The sequence below is a fragment of the Coptis chinensis genome, chromosome 2 (assembly GCF_015680905.1).
Source record: "Coptis chinensis isolate HL-2020 chromosome 2, ASM1568090v1, whole genome shotgun sequence".
NCBI classification, from domain to species: domain Eukaryota; kingdom Viridiplantae; phylum Streptophyta; class Magnoliopsida; order Ranunculales; family Ranunculaceae; genus Coptis; species Coptis chinensis.
This window is the reverse complement of record NC_141457.1, coordinates 10,164,251-10,184,532: the sequence shown is the minus strand read 5'-3', so window position 1 is coordinate 10,184,532 and position 20,282 is coordinate 10,164,251. Positions and strand designations below refer to the sequence as shown.

General features: G+C 37.2%; 2 protein-coding genes across 3 annotated transcripts; one reads left to right on the top strand and one right to left on the bottom strand.

The window, feature by feature from the left end:
* The first annotated feature begins 1,047 nt into the window (after nt 1-1,047).
* LOC147514812 (sugar transporter ERD6-like 6) lies at nt 1,048-13,078 on the top strand. Its single transcript, XM_086585215.1, has 18 exons — nt 1,048-1,326; nt 1,408-1,470; nt 1,550-1,639; nt 1,741-1,800; nt 1,890-1,955; nt 2,092-2,157; nt 2,247-2,322; nt 9,116-9,180; nt 9,281-9,373; nt 9,551-9,631; nt 9,738-9,822; nt 11,354-11,400; nt 11,510-11,572; nt 11,667-11,726; nt 11,839-11,904; nt 11,987-12,046; nt 12,565-12,679; nt 12,762-13,078. Exons 1-18 carry the CDS (start codon nt 1,111-1,113, stop codon nt 12,872-12,874), a joined length of 1,485 nt encoding a protein of 494 aa, XP_086441341.1. The 5' UTR covers nt 1,048-1,110; the 3' UTR covers nt 12,875-13,078.
* Nucleotides 13,079-13,158: 80 nt separating this feature from the next.
* On the bottom strand, nt 13,159-15,910 carry LOC147514811 (uncharacterized). 2 transcript variants are annotated; one of them, XM_086585218.1, is made up of 4 exons: nt 15,118-15,910; nt 14,665-14,754; nt 14,486-14,553; nt 13,159-13,401 (listed from the first exon to the last, which is right to left on the bottom strand). In XM_086585218.1, the coding sequence occupies exons 1-4, from the start codon at nt 15,772-15,774 to the stop codon at nt 13,263-13,265; spliced, it is 954 nt and encodes a 317-aa protein (XP_086441344.1). In that variant the 5' UTR covers nt 15,775-15,910; the 3' UTR covers nt 13,159-13,262. The 2 variants fall into 2 exon arrangements, with proteins under 2 accessions (XP_086441344.1, XP_086441348.1); XM_086585222.1 differs by lacking the exon at nt 13,159-13,401 and having other exon boundaries at nt 14,482-14,553.
* Between the last annotated feature and the right edge of the window lie 4,372 nt (nt 15,911-20,282).

Sequence of the window (20,282 nt, the reverse complement as noted above, 5' to 3'; positions counted from 1 at the left end):
ACAAGTAACATACTAACCTAACTACCTCTAAGTCCATTTCTTATTTCTTTTCCAATTAAGCTAAGAAGAAAACATGCATGTTCAATATGGTTTTCAATTTTTTTAAGTGGCTTGTGTTATCCATACACGTACACTTTTCTAGGACAAAGCGTGGTGCTTAAAAAATTGTTCTCATTCTTTAGTTTTTATTGTATATATATTGGATAAGTGGACAGTTAAGCACGTTACCTAATCTTTGTGCTGTTGCATGTTACGTGATCTCATCCTTAAGAAATATTGTTGGTTTTGTGGCATGGATCTGCCACATTGCCACATCCATGCTATATTACTTTTTTTTTTGTGACGATTTTTTTTTTTGGCCTTTGTAACTTCGTTCATGTAACATAACATGTTGGTTTTAGAAGATGGATGGCATGCTACCATGCTCCTGTCACTATGTTTTTTTTGGGATAAATTTATTAGCAACTTGTTCTACGGTTTTCCATCTTTAAAGTTGTGTTTGGTTCCAGACTTCCAGGTTCCAGGAAAACTATGGATCAGGGATTAGGGATACACAGATTTAGAGGGGTACCCAATTGAGAGACTGGGAGAAGAATGTGTAGGAGACTAGGAGTACCCAATCTCCCATGGAGAGGAGTAGGAGTGTAGGAGTGTAGGACCACGACCATACATTTGTAATCAAAAAGATTCGACACTCAAATATTCAATCACAGAACAAACCCAAACTATGTACAAAAAGTCATCCATTTTCTTGGCCGTATAAGTAGGACTAAATAATCCTAAAATAATATCACCCACCCTGGCATTTCCCATTCTTCAAAATCATTGTCCAAAATTCTCAATTGGCTGAACATTGAAAATTCTGAAAAACAGAAAGTTCACCTGAAATAGTATTAAATGTGTCGTCCACGTACTGAGCAGGGAGCTTATAGGAAATGTAATAACCCAAAAACGGTAATAAAGTCGGACCCATTTCACTAAACAACAAAGCTGGACTTTGTGGCTCTCCAATTCCATCCCCTTAAAATAATATATATTCCCTAATACACTTGTTCAAAACAACGTACCAGCTCTTCTTTCTTCTCTTCTTCATCCAGAAAGAAAAAAAAAATGAGTTTCAGAGATGAAGAAGATGGGAGTAATAAAGAACTTAAAAAACCATTTCTACATACTGGAAGTTGGTATAGAATGGGGTCAAGACAATCTAGTATGATGGATAGACTTGGTTCTTCTATGATGAATACTGGAGCTATTCGTGATAGTGCTGTTTCAGTTGTTTTCTGTGTTCTTATTGTTGCTCTTGGTCCTATTCAGTTTGGGTTCACTGTAATAACCTTCCTCTTAGACTTTACTTTGAGTCTGACATAACCTACCCCTTTGTTTTTACTTACTGTTTTATTGTTTCAGTCAGGCTTTTCATCTCCTACTCAATCTGCAATAGTTGAAGATCTTCGGCTTTCGCTATCTGAGGTGGATACTATTTAACTAATGCCCTGTTGTTTTGTTTCTTGTTTCTTGGACTAATTTGAGTTGTTGTTGTTGTTGTTAGTTTTCTTTGTTTGGGTCTTTATCCAATGTGGGTGCTATGGTTGGAGCAATAGCTAGTGGTCAGATATCTGAATACATTGGTCGAAAAGGGGTAATACTAATCCCCAACTACTTACTAGTTTCTATTCTCTGGTTTTGATTGAGATTATATGTTTTTAGTGATTTTAAGAAGAAATATTGGTTGTATTGCAGTCTTTGATGATCGCTTCAATTCCTAATGTGATTGGCTGGCTTGCCATTTCGTTCGCAAAGGTTAGTTTTCGTGTACTTGTTTTAGTTTTCAGTAAGAGTGAAGGAGATTTTCTTGTTATTTAAACTGCATTAGTGTTGATTTTGTGTAGGACTATTCATTTTTGTATATGGGAAGGTTGTTAGAAGGATTTGGGGTGGGAGTAATCTCGTATACGGTGAGTTTCAGTCTTGCGCCCTGGTTTGTGTCCATGTTTTAATTTTGAAGTAGAAGAATCTTTTGTTTTTGCTCTACTGTTTGTTCCCACTTTGAAATTTGTAAGTGTATAACTGCAATTCGTTATTTTTCTGAAGGTGCCTGTATACATAGCAGAGATAGCGCCTCCAAACATGAGAGGAAGTCTTGGCTCTGTGAATCAGGTTCACTGTGTTTGAATGGATTATTAGTAAGGTAGTTCCCAATTTCAATGTGTCAAGTTTATAACAATTTATTATTTGTTTTTGTGTAGCTCTCAGTCACTATTGGCATTTTCCTGGCTTATGTCTTGGGACTTTTCTTTCCTTGGAGAGCGCTAGCGGTTATAGGTAAGAATGTAGAAAGCTTAATCTCGAGGAGAGTTGTTTTGTTTGTAGATTTTATGGGTTTTGTAAGGTTTGCAATTTTCTGTTTACTTCTTAAATTAATGTACCTATTTGTTGCTAAGCAGTATTGCAATTATAATCTTATTAGACACGGTAAGTTCTCCATGTGACATGGACAACTCTTGTATGGTTTCCATAACATCACATACATCAGTACTTCACTAAGGACACTATTCTTTCTTGAATCATTTGGGCTGGTTTTTTCTTATGGAAACATGCTCACCCTATGCAGATAACGTCCTGCTTCGTAAAGATTATGGATATGCTTGGTGTAGTACAAGTTTAAAAAACAAATTTTGAAAAACTATGTTAAAATAAGTGTTTGAGAGAAGCATCTCAATGCAAGTGCAAATGAAAATCAGATCGCGTTGGTGGATGAACGTCTCTCAAAATTTTGCAGCTTGGTTATAACTACAAACGAGAGTCCTTCGATCAAGTCACAATAGATCCCGCCAAAGTAGTGATCGACTTCGAGTTTCAGCATTTTGCTAAGTGTAATTTGTATGTATACAAATGTAGATAGATATAAATTACTCGCCCTTTTCCTGCATCTTTTCTACCTATAGGGCATAACTAGCTAAACCTGATATCACCGGTATATATATACAGTTTGGTACTCCTGAATTGAGTCTGGGCTTGGGGTTGTAAATCAAGAAAAGTGGTTACCTTGATCAATATCTTCGTTAAGCTAAGGCTCTTAAATACTTGAGCAAGCGGAATCCTCTATAAGTGTAGAGAAAAAGACGTATTGTCTCTCTGGTGTGAAGGGCGTGACCCGCTCTCTATTTATGCTTGGAGAAGGCGCGACCCGCGCTCATGCCTTTGGCAAACTCCAGTACTTTCTCCGCGACCAAGGCGCGACCTGCGCTCGACTTTGCCTGGTCGAGGACGCGACCAGCCCAATCAGTATTTCAAAGATGAAAAGATTGTTTCGTAAGTTTTTTGAAACAGTATAAATATAGGTTTTTTCTGCAGAAACCTAACTTAACCAAAACCAAGAAAGAGAGAGATTATAAGTGAGCAATTCTTTGTGAGTTGAGTGTTCATTCTTTGTGAGTGAATTAAGAGACTTGTAATCTGTTACTCTGGACATCTAGTAAAGCTTGGAACTCGCAGTGTGGACGTAAGCAAATTGCCGAACCACGATATATCTCGTCTTGTGGTTTGTTTTTCTTTTACATTAATTGTTTTACTTTAGATACTTGTTTATTTGATATTGAGAAGTGTTGGGATTATTTTGGAGGGTGTTGAAGTCTTGTCAAGTAAGAAGGATTGATCCTTGTGTAGGATTGATCTATTTGTTGTGGGTAACGTTATTTCCGCATTGTTCTATTCACAACAATTGGTATCAAAGCGTAGGTTTACGACTTAGGATTTTGAGTTTTGGTAAAAAACCATAGTGCTCGAAATTTATATAGACAAGGTGTTCGATTAAATTCCTAAGTGAAATTGTTTTTTGGGTTATTGTGTGTAACTTGAAAGATGGCTTCCAAGATGTCAAATACTAAGTTTGAAGTAGAGAAGTTTAATAGAAAGAATAATTTTGGGATTTGGAGAGTCCAAGTTAGGGACATCCTCATCCAACAAGGTTTGCACAAGGCTTTAAAGGGGATTAATTCAAAGGCTGCGAGTATGAGTAATGAGTATGAGTAATGATGATTGGGAAGAGTTCGATCTTCAGGGTTGTTCATCAATCCGGTTGTGTCTTGCTAATGAGGTAATGTATAGTGTGATAGGAAAAAATCTGCACGCAGATTTGGCTTAAACTAAAGAGTCTATGTATATGACCAAGAGCATGACGAACAAGATGTACCTTAAGAAGCGTCTTTATCGGTACATGATGGTGGATGGTTCAACGATGCAAGAGCACGTTAGTGAGTTCCGTCGACGCCTAGCAAATTATTTGAATGTGGGCATGAAGATGGATGATGAGGATCAAACGGCATATTTAATATTCTCCTTGCCAGAAAGCTATGAGCATCTAATGACTACATTTATGAACAGAGATGATGTTGATCTTGACGAAGTTCAGAGTGCTCTTCTTTCTTATGAGCTGATGAAGAAGACATGTGTAGAGAATAGCATTGACGCAGGTCAGGGGCTAGTGACAAGAGGAAGGTCGTATGAAAAGGCTTCTACAAGCAAGAGGAAGGTCGTATGAAAAGGCTTCTACAAGCAATGAGAAGTCTAGGTCCAAGTCAAAGAAGCCTTTGACACATGTGAAGTCTGCTACAATTGCGATGAAAATGGACATTACGCTAAGTAATTAATTGTCCTCAAAAAAAAAAGAGAACAAGAGAGATGATAAGAAGAAAGGTAAGGCAAAAATTGAGGCAAGTTATGTTTCAGGCTCTGAAGGGGACGAGTTGAGTCTCTATGTGTCCACACAAGACTATATGGCCGAAAGGTGGATTCTTGATTCCGGATGTTCCTACTATATGTGCCCGAATAGAAAGTGGTTTACTTCTTATGAGAGCATTAATGGTGGTTCCGTTTTGATGGGTAATGACGTTGTTTGTAAGACGGTAGGGATTGGAACTATTCGGGTCAAGATGCATGATGGTATAGTGAAGACTTTAACTGATGTGAGGCATGTTCCTGAGCTAAAAAAAAACCTTATTTCTCTTGGTACCTTGGATTCGAAAGGCCACAAGTTTGTAGGCGAATGTGGAGTCCTAATGATTGTCAGTGGCTCTTTAGTAATAATGAAGGGTCAAAGACATGGAACCTTGTATACTTTGACAGGTAGTACGGTGATAGGTGATGTAGTAGTGGTTGTATGTAGTGATGATTCTCAGTGTACTAAGATGTGACATATGCGACTAGGGCATATGAGTGAAAAGAGTTTGTCTGAGTTGTGCAAACGAGGGTTCTTAAAGGACTTGAAGAAACCAAGTGTGGAATTCTGTGAGCATTGTGTCTATGGGAAGCAGTGCAGAGTCAAGTTCAAGTCAAGCAAGCACACGACAATAGACATCCTTGACTATGTGCATACAAATGTTTGGGGACCCTCCAGAGTGGCTTCTAAAGGAGGTAACCGTTATTATGTCTCATTCATTAATGATTATACATGCTATGTGTGAGTGTATATGATGAAAACGAAAGATGAAGTGTTTGAGACATTTAAGAAGTGGAAGACAAGGGTTGAGAATCGCACAGATAGGAAGGTAAAGACACTACAGTATGACAATGGTACTAAGTATACTTATGAGCTTTTCCAAGAGTTTTCAGGCGCTAATGAGGGAATTGCCGGACACTAGAGACGGTCGAGGGGGCACGCCAGAATGGAATTGAGAGAGAGGATGAATAGAATCTTGCTTGAAAAGCGAGATGTTTGTTGTCTAATGCCGTCCTAAAGTAAAAGAGTATTGGGCAGATGTAGTGTCCATGGCGTGTTACCTGTATAATAGGTCACCAATTCCAGCTATAGATTGTAAGACACCTTATGAGGTGTGGTGTGGTCAGGTAACCCAGCTGATTATAGTATTTTGCGAGTATTTGGATCGACTGCTTACTATCATGTGAGGGAGAGCAAACTAGATCCTAGAGCTAAGAAGGTAAAAACACTACGGTATGACAATGATCCTAGAGCTAAAGACACTACGGTATGACAATGATCCTAGAGCTAAAGACACTACGGTATGACAATGATCCTAGAGCTAAGAAAGTCATATTCTTAGGTTTCGCAAATGGGGTAAAGGGATACAGATTGTGGTGTTTAGAAGACCACAAGTTCCTGGTCAGCAGAGATGTTACCTTTGATGAGACTTCGCGGTTATCTTCAAGCAGTAGGAAGGAGCCGGGCGGAACGGGTGAAGTCTATAGAAGTTCAAGCCATCGAGCTTGAGTTATTCGACGCAGCCAGACGACCGGTTGGTTCATGATGAGGTACCAACTCATGGAACCACAACAACAACAACAAGAAGAGCAAAGAGCATCCGCGAAACTTGTATTGGCCGACCACAGCCAAAGAGACAAGTTAAAGAAGTGCACAAGTATGGGCACGGCCCGGTGAAACACTATGGTCAGGTGGATTTAGTGCCATATGCACTGAATATCGAAGATGATGAGCCAGATAGCTTCAAGAAAGCTGTTAGAGATGCTCATTACAGAGATTGGTTGGTTGCTATGTAAGAAGAGATGAAGTCTCTTGATAAAAATCACATATGGGACTTAGTTTTATTACCAAAAGGCAAAAGGACTATCGGCAGTAAATGGGTGTTCAGAAAAAAAAAAAAGGTCCTTCCTGAGTCCGATAATACTGGGTACAAGGCAAGAGTGGTAGCAAAGAGTTTCTCACAGAAGGAAGGAGTCGACTATAATGAGGTATGTTTCTCGGTGGTCAAACATACTTCCATTCGTGTGTTATTGAGTTTAGTTGCTCACTTCGACTTGGAGTTAAAGCAACTTGATGTGAAAACTGCTTCTCTTACATGGGGACTTGGAGGAAGAGATCTATATGAGACAACCTGAAGGGTTTGTTGTTGCTGAGAAAGAAGATCATGTATGTAAATTGAATCGGTCACTGTATAGGTTAAAGCAATCGCCCAGTCAATAATACAAGAGCTTTGACGCATTCATGATGCAATATGAGTACACCCGAAGTAAGTATGACTGTTGTGTTTACTTTCGTAGACTTCGTGGTAATGACTTCATCTATCTCCTGCTTTATGTGGATGACATGCTTATTGTTTCCAAAAGCATGATGGAGATAGACAAGTTGAAATCTCAACTTAGCTCTGAGTTCGAGATGAAAGATTTAGGTGGAGCCAAGAAGATATTAGGCATGGAGATTGACAGAGATAGGAAGAAGCGACGGATAGTTGTATCTCAGAAGAAATACCTTCAGAAAGTAATTTCTCGTTTTGGTATGGAGAATGCAAAGTCGGTTTCTACTCTTTTGGCTGGGCATTTTAGGCTTCTAAGTTCTCTCCTAGTTCGGTGGAGGAACAAAAACATATGGCTAATGTTCCTTATGCAAGTGTCGTGGGCAGTTTGATCTATGCTATGGTGTGCACACGCCTAGATATTTTACGTGCGATTAGTGTTGTAAAGGGCATATGGCAAATCACGGAAAGATTGGGAGGCGATGAAATGGGTACTAAGGTACTTGAAGGGTACCTTGGATGTGGGATTAGTTTATGGTGGAGGCACTTGTTATGTCAGTGGATATGTGGATTCAGATTATACAGGTGATCTAGATAGACGACGATCGACTACTGGTTATGTGTTTATGATGCATGGTGCACCGGTTAGTTGGAGGTCTATGTTACAAGCTACAGTTGCTCTATCTACTACTGAGACAGAGTATATGGCAGTGGCAGATGCACTATGGCTTCGAGGTTTTCTAGATGATATGGGTATTGAGTAGAACAGTGTTGCTTTGTATTGTGATAGTCAGAGTGCTATTCATTTGGCGAAGAACCAGGTTCATCATGCTCGGACCAAGCATATTGATGTCCGTTATCACTTTATACGAGATGTCGTTAAGGATGGTGATGTAGCACTTGAGAAAGTGGACACCCATGACAACCCTACTGATATGTTGACAAAGGTTGTCACCGGAGTTAAGTTCCAACACTGTTTGGACTTGCTCCAAATCCTACATGCTTGAATGAACCTTTTGTGGGCATGGCCCTTCGAGGCGATTGGATCATGAAGTCTTCCATCGGATGTGTTCCTACTAGATGTGTTCTTGCTGGATGTGTTCGGCTCGGTTTTATGTGTTAAAACCTCACCGAGGTGGAGAATGTAGAGAAAAAGACGTATTTTTCTCTCTGGTGTGAAGAGTGCGACCCGCGCTCTATTTATGCCTGGAGAAGGCGCGACCCACGCTCATGCCTTTGGCAAACTCCAGTACTTTTTCTGCGACCAAGGCGCGACCTGCGCTCCACCGATTTTAGCATGAAAAGACTGTTTCGGAAGTTTTTTCTGAAACAGTATAAATATAGGTTTTTTCTGTATAAACCTAACTTAACCAAAACCAAGAAAGAGAGAGATTATAAGTGAGCAATTCTTTGTGAGTTGAGTGTTCATTCTTTGTGAGTAAATTGAGAGACTTGTAATCTGTTACTCCGGACATCTAGTAAAGCTTGGAACTCGTAGTGTGGACGTAAGTAAATTACCGAACCACGATATATCTCGTCTTGTGGTTTATTCTTCTTTTACATTAATTGTTTTACTTTAGATACTTGTTTATTTGATATTGAGAAGTGTTAGGATTACTTTGGAGGGTGTTGGAGTTTTGTCTAGTAAGAAGGATTGATTCTTGTGTAGGATTGATCTATTTGTTGTGGGTAATGTTGTTTCCGCATTGTTCTATTCACAACACTAAGCCAGGGCATTCTTAATCAGTATCAACATTATTCTTTCACCTTGCCTAATTTCATGTGAGATAACCTAATTTCTTCAACCATTATTTTCAAATTAGTTGAAATTTCAAAATGGCACAAGCATTTTTTAAACCAAATACTCAACAAGATTTCTTGTCAAATAAATCTCAATTGAGTAACCTACAAGTTTTTGGCGAGGGATTGTTAACTCATTTGTCAACTTTGTCCGTATTTTAGTGATCTTGAGAACGATATCCAATTTCAGACGTTTTTCCTGCATTTTGTGATGGAGATAAGAAACATTTTGCAGTAACCTATTTCATCCATGTTAATTAGGGTTGTGCTACCACTTTAAATAACCTTATGTCAATTTTCCAGCATCTGATTTTAATTCTGATTTGCAGGAATTTTACCCTGTACAATTTTAATACCTGGCCTATTTTTCATCCCCGAATCTCCAAGGTGGCTGGTGAGTGTGTGGTAGTAAGCCTCATTTACAGTTGATTTGGCTCTCGTTTCTATGTTATGACATTTGGCTGTACTTGTTGGATTTACTTTCTGATATCCAGGCGAAGATGGGTATGATGGAAGATTGTGAAGCTTCATTGCAAGTTCTACGAGGATTTGATACAGATATTTCAATTGAAATGAATGAAATCAAAGTATTAACTCAAACTCTTCCATTTGTTTTAACTTGTTTTGTTCATGGTAGGCTTGTCTGCTAATGGTTTGATCAGTTTGGTTACACACGCATACACCCAAGGAACACGTTGAAGAGTTAGTGGATATAACCCATCTATACGATTTTCATTAATTTTACTGGAATGTACTTGGTACAGAGGGCTGTTACATCAACAAGCAGAAGGACTACAATTCGTTTTTCGGATCTCAAACGGAAAAAGTATTGGTTTCCACTTGCGGTAAGCTTTTCTGGTTGGTTGGACTTATTCTCTTAGTTTTGTGTCCCCAGCTGTGAAATTATAAAGAAATTAGAAGCTAACTACAACAGGCTTTGGTACCATGTAGATAGGTATTGGATTACTCATGCTGCAGCAGGCAAGTGGAATCAATGCCCTTTTATTCTACTCCAGTAACATTTTCAAAGCTGCCGGTAAGATAAACTTCTTTGACTCTAAACATACTTCTACTAACTAAGCATTTTGCTGCGGTGATCAAGCAGCAGTCTTCAGTTTCTTCTCGGTACACTCTGGATGTTCCACATCGTGAGTTTGGGAGGGGTTGATGGAGAATATTAGGATTAGACTTTACAGAATGTTGTTGCTTTGTCTATGGTGTTTTTGGGGCTAGAGTATAGGGTTTGACTTATTTTTATTACTTGCACTGCATGTTCCCTCATGTCTGTATCTATATATATAAAGAATTGAATAAGAATTATAAAATATAACAGGTGCGAACTAAAGAAGTTGTACACATGTATGCCATTGTGAAACTCATAATAACTTGTGAACCCTTTGTAACCAATTTTGTTTGGGCAACAATCTTGCAAGGAAATATTAGTGTGAATTTGAAACGGAAAACCAAATAGGAAAAAGGACGAATTAGATTTTACAAAATCGACTTCCTAGAAGTCCTGCCAAGAGCAACCTGCATAGTCCAGTTGGTAGGTCTTCCTTTTCCCTGGCGGAGTTGATCTAGAGTCTTAAATTTGAAAACTGTGATTAAAACCTTAAGTAAATGACATCCACGTAGCCTAGGAATCCAGCAAGAGTCTCTGGCATTCTCAGACATCTATCCCAAGAAAAGAAAAAAAATCATAATAATAATATAAAAAAAAGATCGGAAAGCTGTGAATCTTGGCTTATCCACCTTACCTATGGCCAGATTTAAGAATTCCTTAGAGAAGGTAGAGTTAATGAAGCTTGGATTTCATTCATGGAGGATGATAAGTTTTCCAAGTCCCTTGCGGAGAGAATATTGACTCTTTATTTAAATCTGTTTCCTACCCTTGTTTAGGCTATTATGATTTTAATAAGCTCACTTTTAAATTAGGAAATTGAAAGTAGGGTATAGTGGAGCATTTTTACATGTTTTAATGGGTGTGCTAGACCAAAATTAACTTGGTTTTCATATTATCAAACCTTTTTTTTAACATCGTCTGTTGATAAGCGCTTAATACCTTGCCCACCATAAAAACTTCCTGGCACCACCACTAACTGCAAAAGCGTTCTCATTCTGAAGAGGGTGTTGTGTTTTCTGCTTCCAAGCAAAACTGGATTTCAAGGTATTAAGTGCTTGAAAGCTTGAAAGCTTGAAAGAGATTCTTAAATAGAACTCACATTTTGAAATAGAAGTTTTGGAAAACCAACAACGTGCTTATTTCATGACTCAATCACGAATAATCTAGAGTAACGGAGTATCAAGAATACAGGACTGAGTAGCTGGTATCTCTTATATTATAATTGTTCTGACCAATTAATGAGCAATACTCGATGGACCAGGAATAAATCCGTATGTGGTTGGATCTTTTGTGTATTGTAACCTTATTGTTGTGATGGTTGTTGACATACATGTAGATTTACGTGAATCGCGTGACCTGATGACTTAAATGACAAATTAGTAAGCTTACAACCATTTACCGGCTAATAAATTCTGACTAGGCTTCCATGTGGCTGTCTGAACAGGGCTTTCATCAAGTAATGTTGCAACATGTGGACTTGGCGCTATTCAAGTATTTAACCAATACATACAAAGCCATATTTGTTTTTGCTAAAGTATGAAAGAAAGAAAAAAAATAGGAACTCTCATTATTTCTTTAACAAGTGTTGTCTGTTCTTTAGGTTATTGCTACTGGTGTTACTACTTGGTTAGTGGATAAAGCTGGCCGAAGGCTTCTTCTCACAGTGAGTAAGAACAAGAGTTTTGTTTTCCTCCTAGGAAATCAATATATGCTCAAAAGTTGAAAAGCAAAGAACTGAATATGATTATGTGCTGCAGGTCTCTGCATCTGGAATGACAGTTAGCTTCCTGCTTGTCGCAGTTGTATTTTATTTGAAGGTCAGTCGTGCCATGAACCTTCTAACAATCTTGAGTTGTATTACAGATTTAAAGATGTATATATATTTTTTATTTTTCATTTTTTGATCTTTTCACTTTCCACCGAATCCAGGATGCCATATTAGAAGATTCTCATTTCTATAGCCTGCTCAGTATACTGTCGGTGGTTGGAGTTTTGGTACATACTTTGTTGTACCATTGTGGTTTCTATTGCTTTGTTCAGTGCTTTGGTGTTATTTTAATAGCCGTTTTTCTTGCAGGCTGCTGTTTTATCTTTCTCTCTCGGAGTTGGAGCGATTCCATGGGTTATAATGTCTGAGGTACTCATTCCTTCCATCCCATGTATACTGATTTTTTTTTTTTTTGGTCCTTCTTGGACTAGTTGGAACTTGAATCTTTCAAGTTTCTGATAAAGATATGTGGACTTGTTCATCAAGTAAATCTCTTCCTTTTCCCAATGACCACGCCATCTCGTGGAAGGGATGTTTGAGATGATTATTTCCTCAAGCTTCGTTTTGAGCAAACCATTTAGTAATTCTTTAGATGTAACGTGAAAACAAATTATCAGGCCTTTGGTTGACCATAAGAAGCTGCGTGCTCTATAATGTTTTCCTGAAACATGCCTATTTGTCGACTTGCTCGTTTCATTGATTTAGAAGCAAGCCTCCATTCCAAGCATGCTTACATTGATGTTAGTGCTTATCATGAAAAAGTACATTCATAACCGTAGTCCTCTCACTTTTCCTATCAGAAAGGATTAACATTTTTAACCATTATGTTCATGGTATGATTCAATGTTTACAATCAAACTTATATAGCTTGTGGGATGTCATTGCAGATACTTCCTGTCAATATTAAGAGCCTTGCTGGTAGCACAGCAACACTGGCCAATTGGTTTACATCCTGGGTAGTTACAGTGACAGCAAACTTTCTCCTAAGTTGGAGTCATGGAGGTGTGCTCTCTCTCTCTCTCTCTCCATTGCTCTATCTATCTATTTATTTATGGAACTGAGAGTGCATCATAACTTTCAACAGGAACTTTTACCATTTACACAGTTGTGAGTGCTTTCACTGTCCTGTTTGTGGCCCTTTGGGTCCCTGAGACCAAGGGAAGAACTCTGGAAGAAATTCAGTTTTCGTTCCGATGAATTTCTGATTAAAGACCAGGTTCCTGACTCATGGTGCGGGAGCAAAATTTGATTCTAATGGCAAACAGTTGAGTGGCTTGTGTGCTGTCTCCTGTGTAAGTCAAGTCCACCTTCATTCATAATTGTGATCCAGCTCCGAAATTTGTACCATATTATGTGATACATTTTATACCAATGAATAGTACAGTACTACAGTTAGTATAATGACCTGTCCAAATTAGTATTAGAGAAGCCCATGCAACTTTGGCTTATTAGAAGTTATGGTTTATACTTTATACTAACAATAATTCTAAGTCATACCGTAGATATTCTTATTTTCCAAATACGAAACGAGGGTGTTGGTACAGAAAATAATGGAAAAGTAACAAAATAGATGGTGTGAATCCCCTCATTGTGGGGTTGCTTCTTCTGCCTCAATGGAGGCCAGGAATTTCTTTAGTAGTCTATTATAAATACAGGGTCTCTCCAGATGAACAAGGTGACCACCCTTAGTTATGCTCTCCAGTGTTGCTTTATCTCCCAGTTTCCTGTGATAACATCCAGAGAGCTATGTTAGCATTGATTTTACCGTGCTCAGGGCTATGAAGAGCTAACAGCCACTAGACACTAGCTTCTTGAAACGACGTCAAATTGATATGTTCGCCGCAACATCATAAACATGCATTAGTGAATATGTTGATGCGGCCTTATTGTGCATTTTCAGAAGAAAATGGTTTTCAGGCTGATGCCGCAAAAAAGTAAGTTGTTTATATTAGCCTTTTGAAGTGATAAAACCCGCTTCAAATCAGGCCAACTATTTCGACAGTCCATTACATGAACTAGTAGTCTAGTCAGAAGAATGTACGATTTTCTGGGAATTATTTTCTAGGCGCACTGGTGTTTGATCAACATCATAATATTTGTTGGCAAAATAAACGACTTAGGGGGTCGTTTGTTTTTCTTAGCCTATGAATGCTGAATGCTGAATGGCTCATCCTCTGAATGTTAAATGCTGATTGCTGAATTCTAAAAAACATGTTTGTTTTCTGTTAGAATAACTCGAGAGAAATTTGAATATAAATCATTAGGACAATTTTACTCATGCTATCTATTTTAAACACTAACTTGATTTCTTGTTAAACAAAATATATATTATATTTGAGGAGAAGAGATGGATTATCAAAAAAAATAAATGATAAATAAATTTATTTAAAATATGCTTTCACAAATATATTTTAACGGTTTATTTTCATATTTTGTTTATTTTCAGAATATATATATGTAATTCTATTTTTAACAAAGTGGATATCATTCACAAAAAAAAAATGAAAAAACCCGTGACGCCAACATCAAATTTTGAAGAACCTATTTTGAAACCATAAAAGTCAAGGTAGGAAAGTAAATGGGTTCTTAAGATTGGGTTCTTAAGAAAGGGCAAGAAGAGACTTTTTTGTTTCAAGTATTAGAATTCAACATTCAGAAGAAATTTTGGTGCTGAATGCTGAATGCTAAAAGTACCACTTAATGCTTAAACTACTTAAAAAAAAAAAAAGTTTTGAGCCTCTGAATGCTTAAAACTTAAGTTTAAGAGGCTCTGAATGCTGAATTCAAAAAAAACAAACAACCCCTTACTCTTTCATGCTGTTTGCCAACTGAATGTCAAAAAGCTGGTCATTCTCTCCCCAGAGAAGATGTATCCTCTGCAAATAACCATAGTAGAATGGAAGTCAGCAAAACAACCTAAATTGTTTTATCCCTGTACAAATAAAGAACAAATGTCAATGGTTAGTACCATGTACAAATAATTATACCTGTGAAAAACTGGGGATGGTGACATCCCTGTTGCTGACGATCAAAGCTTCCAGGAGCTCACTTCTTTCTTTTCTGTTAGTGAACATTACCTAAGACCATTTATTCACACGGAAAACAAAAAGATCACAATTAGACATTAGGGACTAGAACGCATCTTACACTTGAATACTCGATTCATTTATTTTTTTCTTGTGTTTTTCGATTTGACAAAATCTTGCTGGACTCGGCTGGGTTTGTTATAGAATCATAGCCCAAGATAAGCCCTATAAGCTTGTATTTCCGGCCTTTGGGCTTGGTATTTGGTTTTCTACTTGTTAGGCTTCAAACTTTTCCTTTAATTTGAGTCTTGTAGAGTTGTAGTGAGCTGGTATGGGGTATGCATGCAGTGTGAGTTTTTCCCCCCTTGCATTCTATTGCATTTAAAAAATATATACAAAATTAATAAAATGTACCTCGAGATAATCACGATGAAGGCAATCTGGGAACCAAAGCTTCTTGTGAACAGCAACAGACAAAAGATCCTTAAGACCTTTAACAGAAGTAGGCAGCAATAGGTCCGTGGAAGAAGTGTATCCAAGCTTCTCAAGGTTGGATTTGCTTATGGAATCAGTCATATTCAATATGGAACCAGATATAACCATAGCCTGAACCAGGTCCGGGTACTTCTCAGCCATCTTGAATGCCACCATTCCACCGTAGCTAAACCCGACAAGTATACACTTTTGAATGCCCAATTGGCCAAGAGCCTTGACCAAACACTCGGCTTGGAACATGGGGGATCGATCACTACTGTCTGTGATTGATTCCCCAAAAAAGAGAAGATCAGGAACGTATACCGCATACATTTTGGTCAATGCACCAACTTGAAATTGCCATGTCACTATGCCTTCTGCAGCAAACCCATGCACTAAAACTACAACTGGTTTTTGCCTTTGGGGATTCTTGTTTTCTTGTTTTTCTTCTTTATTATCAACTTTTTTGATGGTTTCAGAAGGAACCCAGAAATTCATCTTTGTTCCTGGTTCCACTTCTGTTGTTATGTTCCTTAATCCTGCAAATTTCATTAGCCCATGCAGCAATGGTTTTTGTGCTGCCACTAAGTTCACCATCTCTTCTTTTCTTTCTTCTTCACAAAGACACAGCACAGATGACACTTTCTCACTAATATCGGCAAGTGTCAATGACAAAAACTATGCCGAATCTTGTGAGCTGATTGTTGATTAAATGATGAAAGAGGCCTTTTAAGATGGAAATGAAGGAGTCAGCAGGGAGGGTGTTGGGTTGTTATCTGTAATAGTTGCCTTTTATTAGTTTATATAGAATAAGAGAGTTTAGATGGTGTTGGCCCCAAATTTATGTTCACAATCACTATACACGAGATTAAGAGTAGAGACCATATAATTGTGGGGTCCTCACCATGTTTTGGTAAGACCTGGTTGAGTTTATACAAGGCCCATGCCGTGCACAGTTAGAAGTCCGGTTTTCAAGAGACAAACCGAGTTAGGGAACACTTAAACTTAGGAGTCCGGTTTTCAGCAAACAAACCTAGTTGATTTGGAATTTCTTTTCACATCGAAATTTTAGAATCTTAAATATATATATATGAAGTTAGGGTTGTTTATTCATAAGTCATACAAGATATACAAGAGAGAAACTCAATTTTGAGAGCAACCAAAATTGAGAGAAAACCCTTATAAAGAGATAAAGCTTGTAGGAAGATATTAATGAAGAGAAATTTTGTAATTTTGGAGAGATTTGAAAAAAATGATTGTAATTTTCCTTTCCACATTTATAAAATGATTTGATCTTGTGGAAGTAGGTATCATCATTAGCCGAATCACGTTATATCTTGTGTCTTATTGTGGTAAGTTACTTTATATTGCTATTACTTGTTTGTGATAGTTAATTCCATAGATTATGTTTGTGGTTTGTGGTTGTTGGTTGTAATGAAAACTTAGATTTTTCATTGGAGTATAGAGTGTTCATATTCAAACTATTTTAGTGGAAATCGATTGGTATCGTTTTTCCCAACAATAATTTCTGCCTGGGCCTTGGGTTTAACATTTTACCCCAGTTGCTTACACAGAAGTCACAGAACCTAGTATTGAGGTCTTGGATGTATTGTTGTTATACACGATACACTGTTAGATACACTCGCCATGACTTTCCTAATCTACTACTAGGATTGATATTTAAGCAAGAGAAAACTTCCATACTAACTATATTCAGCATGATTTGTCTCAATAAGAACATCATCAACGCGCTGCTATATTCCATTTCTAATGTGACAGGTAATAATATTTTTTGGCAATTTTGTTCATCAATGCACTGTCAAACACCTGTTTCTATCCCATAAATTGTTAAATTCTCGACCAAAATACTCAGAAATTTAGTAGCCACTCGCACGGGACAACTTTAGCCGTTCAGATGTTGAACGAGTCAACTTTTGCCGTCTAGAAGGTTTTCAAAAAAAAATTTTAATAAAAAAATAAAAACGGCTGTAATAATAAAAAAAAAAAAAAATCATCATCATTTTTTGAACGGGTCAAGTTTTACCATTTCAATGTTTTGAATTTTTTTTAGTAAAAAAATTAGGAATAGATGTGACAACTATTTCCGTTTGAATGTTTGATTTTTTTTAATAAAAAAAATTGAAAATTAAAATGTACGGGACAAATTATGCCGTCCGAAATAGAGACTGAAAATATCGAAAAAATAGGTTAGTACATAAACTGGTTTTAGCAATTTTGACCGAGCTAAAATGATGATGTGTCACAATTTTTTTTTAGTAGCCACACGTTGATGATGCTCTAACTTGATAAAGATGAACTCTTCATTGAATAGGTTATATTTTAGCTAAGAAACCATTTGCTCTGTGGATAGTTTGCCCCTTCCGGCATGGTGCCCCGAGTGTACGTGTGTACCACGTGTTACTTTGTTTTGTTTGGTATTGGACCATAGGCAGTAAGATTTTCAGCTTGCGAGCTGCAAAAATGACTAAAATGAGGTCATCTAGTTGAGACTTGAGACATCAATATACGTATTTTTTGGACTAACTGTTTGATTCTACCAGTTGGATCTGCTTTAGTTGGTCATAAGGACATATGGATCACTCTTTTGCTTGAATAAGATACTTTCATGTTAAAATTAATTTAGGCATTTCGTACATACATTTGGAGAGAGTGATAAGAAACTTAATTAATTAAGATTTCATTCTGAAATACAGTGTAGACAAACTCCATAACACGTAAAGACAAATTTGAAAGGTTTGGTTCATCAACTTTTTGCTTCCTCCTGTATTTATTAAGAGCAAGATCGTTAATGTTTGATCACCTGCACTGCCTAACGCAAAGTCTTCTTGTTGGTGTGTTGGACAAATTAGGTTATAGCGTATAACATTTTTATGTGGAGGAACCTTTGACTTTTATCAGTTTTATCTATTCTACGGCGTAGGTGAGTGAGCTGGAGAGCTGTGGCAAATCCGTTCGCACAAAGAGGCAACTTCATTTATGTTATTTCGGACAGTTTTGTCCCAGTTTCATATAATAGAGACAGTTAAATATTATTATAATATTAAATAGATTGTAATGGCTAAAAAGTAAATATGAAGGCTGACGAGATAATTGGCGTGGGCAAATGTATTAATTGAGTTGTCTCAATCAAGATAATCCCTTTAGACTATTATGTCCTTATTTGCCATCTTAAATTACAAAATAAATATTTAGATATCAAGCTAATAATTGGTATATTTTAGGGACAAAAAGTCTTGAGATTTTTGAGAAAAAATGAGTAAAACAAACGAATAGTATCACAGACACGTGGCGTAGCCCAGGTGCTCAAAACTAGTGGGTTTAAATGGGCCAGTAACAATAAACAAACCCCATGTGCAAAGTGTTATATATTACACTATCACCCCATCTATTGGGCACGATTGTAATTCATGGAGTGCATCATGGACGGTCACACGGTTGTTTATTCGAATACTGGCCAGCTATTTTGCCGGGAATAAATGACAAAGCTAACACCAGCAGTCCAAATAATTGATTCCGGAATATGAGACTCTTTGATCCAAAAGGAAAAATATCTGAGTATTCCAATCATGTTGTCACAAAAGAAGTATGAAGATTTTGATTATCCGATTGATAAGATTCACAACCAAATAAAGGTGTAAAAAGCTAAAATGTTATCAAAATGTTATCTCAGGCAGGAAATTCGGTAATACAAATTACTCCCCTTTATGCTATGCTATGATCACCTACATACTTCATGTCGTCTCTACATATAATAAGATTGACAAAACATGCATAGACTTCTTTTGGCATGATATTGAGTATTCAAAAAGTGTCCACACCATAGGAGCACATTTGCAAACCTAAATATGGAGCTAGATTTAGAGTTAAAGAAGATGAGAGACATGAACCTAGCTATGCTTGCCAAGTTACCATACCTTGGAAAGTTGCTACTAACAGTCCCATTCTTAAGCGAATTGTTTGCAAGCGCACTTGAGAGAGAAACTATCCACCTCAATGCCACGATGACTTGTGAATAATTCTCAAACAACTGGTAGGTCCCACAAGTCAACATAAATAAGGAAAAAGATATAAAGAAAATAAAAGAACAACAAATATCTAGTCAATAAAAAATGGGATTCACAATATTCTCCAACACACCTCAGTCAATTCATCCCAACTTTCTTCCTCAAACATAACATAGTAACCCAAACAATCAAAAAAACTATTATCATCGAAAAAAATACAATGAAAAACAATGACTTTCAAGCTTGAGGTGATTCATAACATACTTGAAAGTTTTTGCACAGTACATTTAACTGGCAACATGATTAATATGAAATATACTCCTATAACCATGGAGGTCTCCTCATAATTTAATTTGAGCCACCAATCAATTCATGGCAGATTTTAGATGTAGCTAACTAGAACCAATTCAAAAAATCAAAATCAAACCCAGATATAACAGTACAAATTGATATAAACTACCGGGAAAATAAAGTAGGTGTCAAGAAGGTGGTTGGAGTATTGGACTAGAAAAGGAAAACCAAAAGAGAGGGAGGGAAAGAGAGATTCAATATGTACTCCGCAGTAGAGATTGCACAGCGAGAGAGAGACAAGCGCTAGTTCAAAATGAGAGCACCAATGTTTTTTGGGAGATAAATTGTTAGGGAAGAAAGGTTGTAGACAAAATGACGAAATAATATTGTTGCAAAAGAATTCTAAATCCCGTTATTATTGATTTTTTTTTCGATTTTTTATTTTTGGGTGTTGACTGTCGGGACCTACCATGATGAGTTGGCTTGTTTCTCTTAGTTCGTCTGCGAACAGTATGTCCGTCTAAGAACCGGACTGCTGCTACTAATATATACTCTATATGGACAAAAACCCTTGCAAACATTTATAGTTAGAACTGGCCGGATTGGTGATACTGATGATGAACCGCCTAATTATGTCATCTACTTTTGGAAAGGCATACACAAAACTTTTAATATGATTAGTGGTGGCCTGATCTGGAATAATTTTCACAATGGTGTCTACCTCTGTCCTTGATGATCCTTGGGTTTTATGTAATAATAAACCTATGACATTGTGAGAGCTACGAATAG

Coding starts and splice junctions, on each gene's coding strand:
- LOC147514811 (XM_086585218.1), bottom strand. CDS start 15,774: ATGGTGAACTTAGTGGCAGCACAAAAACCATTGCTGCATGGGCTAATG. Junction 14,554..14,664: donor CCATCCCCAGTTTTTCACAG/GTATAATTATTT, acceptor GGTTATTTGCAG/AGGATACATCTTCTCTGGGG. Junction 13,402..14,485: donor TTGGCAAACAGCATGAAAGA/GTAAGGGGTTGT, acceptor ATGTTATCACAG/GAAACTGGGAGATAAAGCAA.
- LOC147514812 (XM_086585215.1), top strand. CDS start 1,111: ATGAGTTTCAGAGATGAAGAAGATGGGAGTAATAAAGAACTTAAAAAA. Junction 12,047..12,564: donor CATGGGTTATAATGTCTGAG/GTACTCATTCCT, acceptor ATGTCATTGCAG/ATACTTCCTGTCAATATTAA. Junction 12,680..12,761: donor CCTAAGTTGGAGTCATGGAG/GTGTGCTCTCTC, acceptor AACTTTCAACAG/GAACTTTTACCATTTACACA.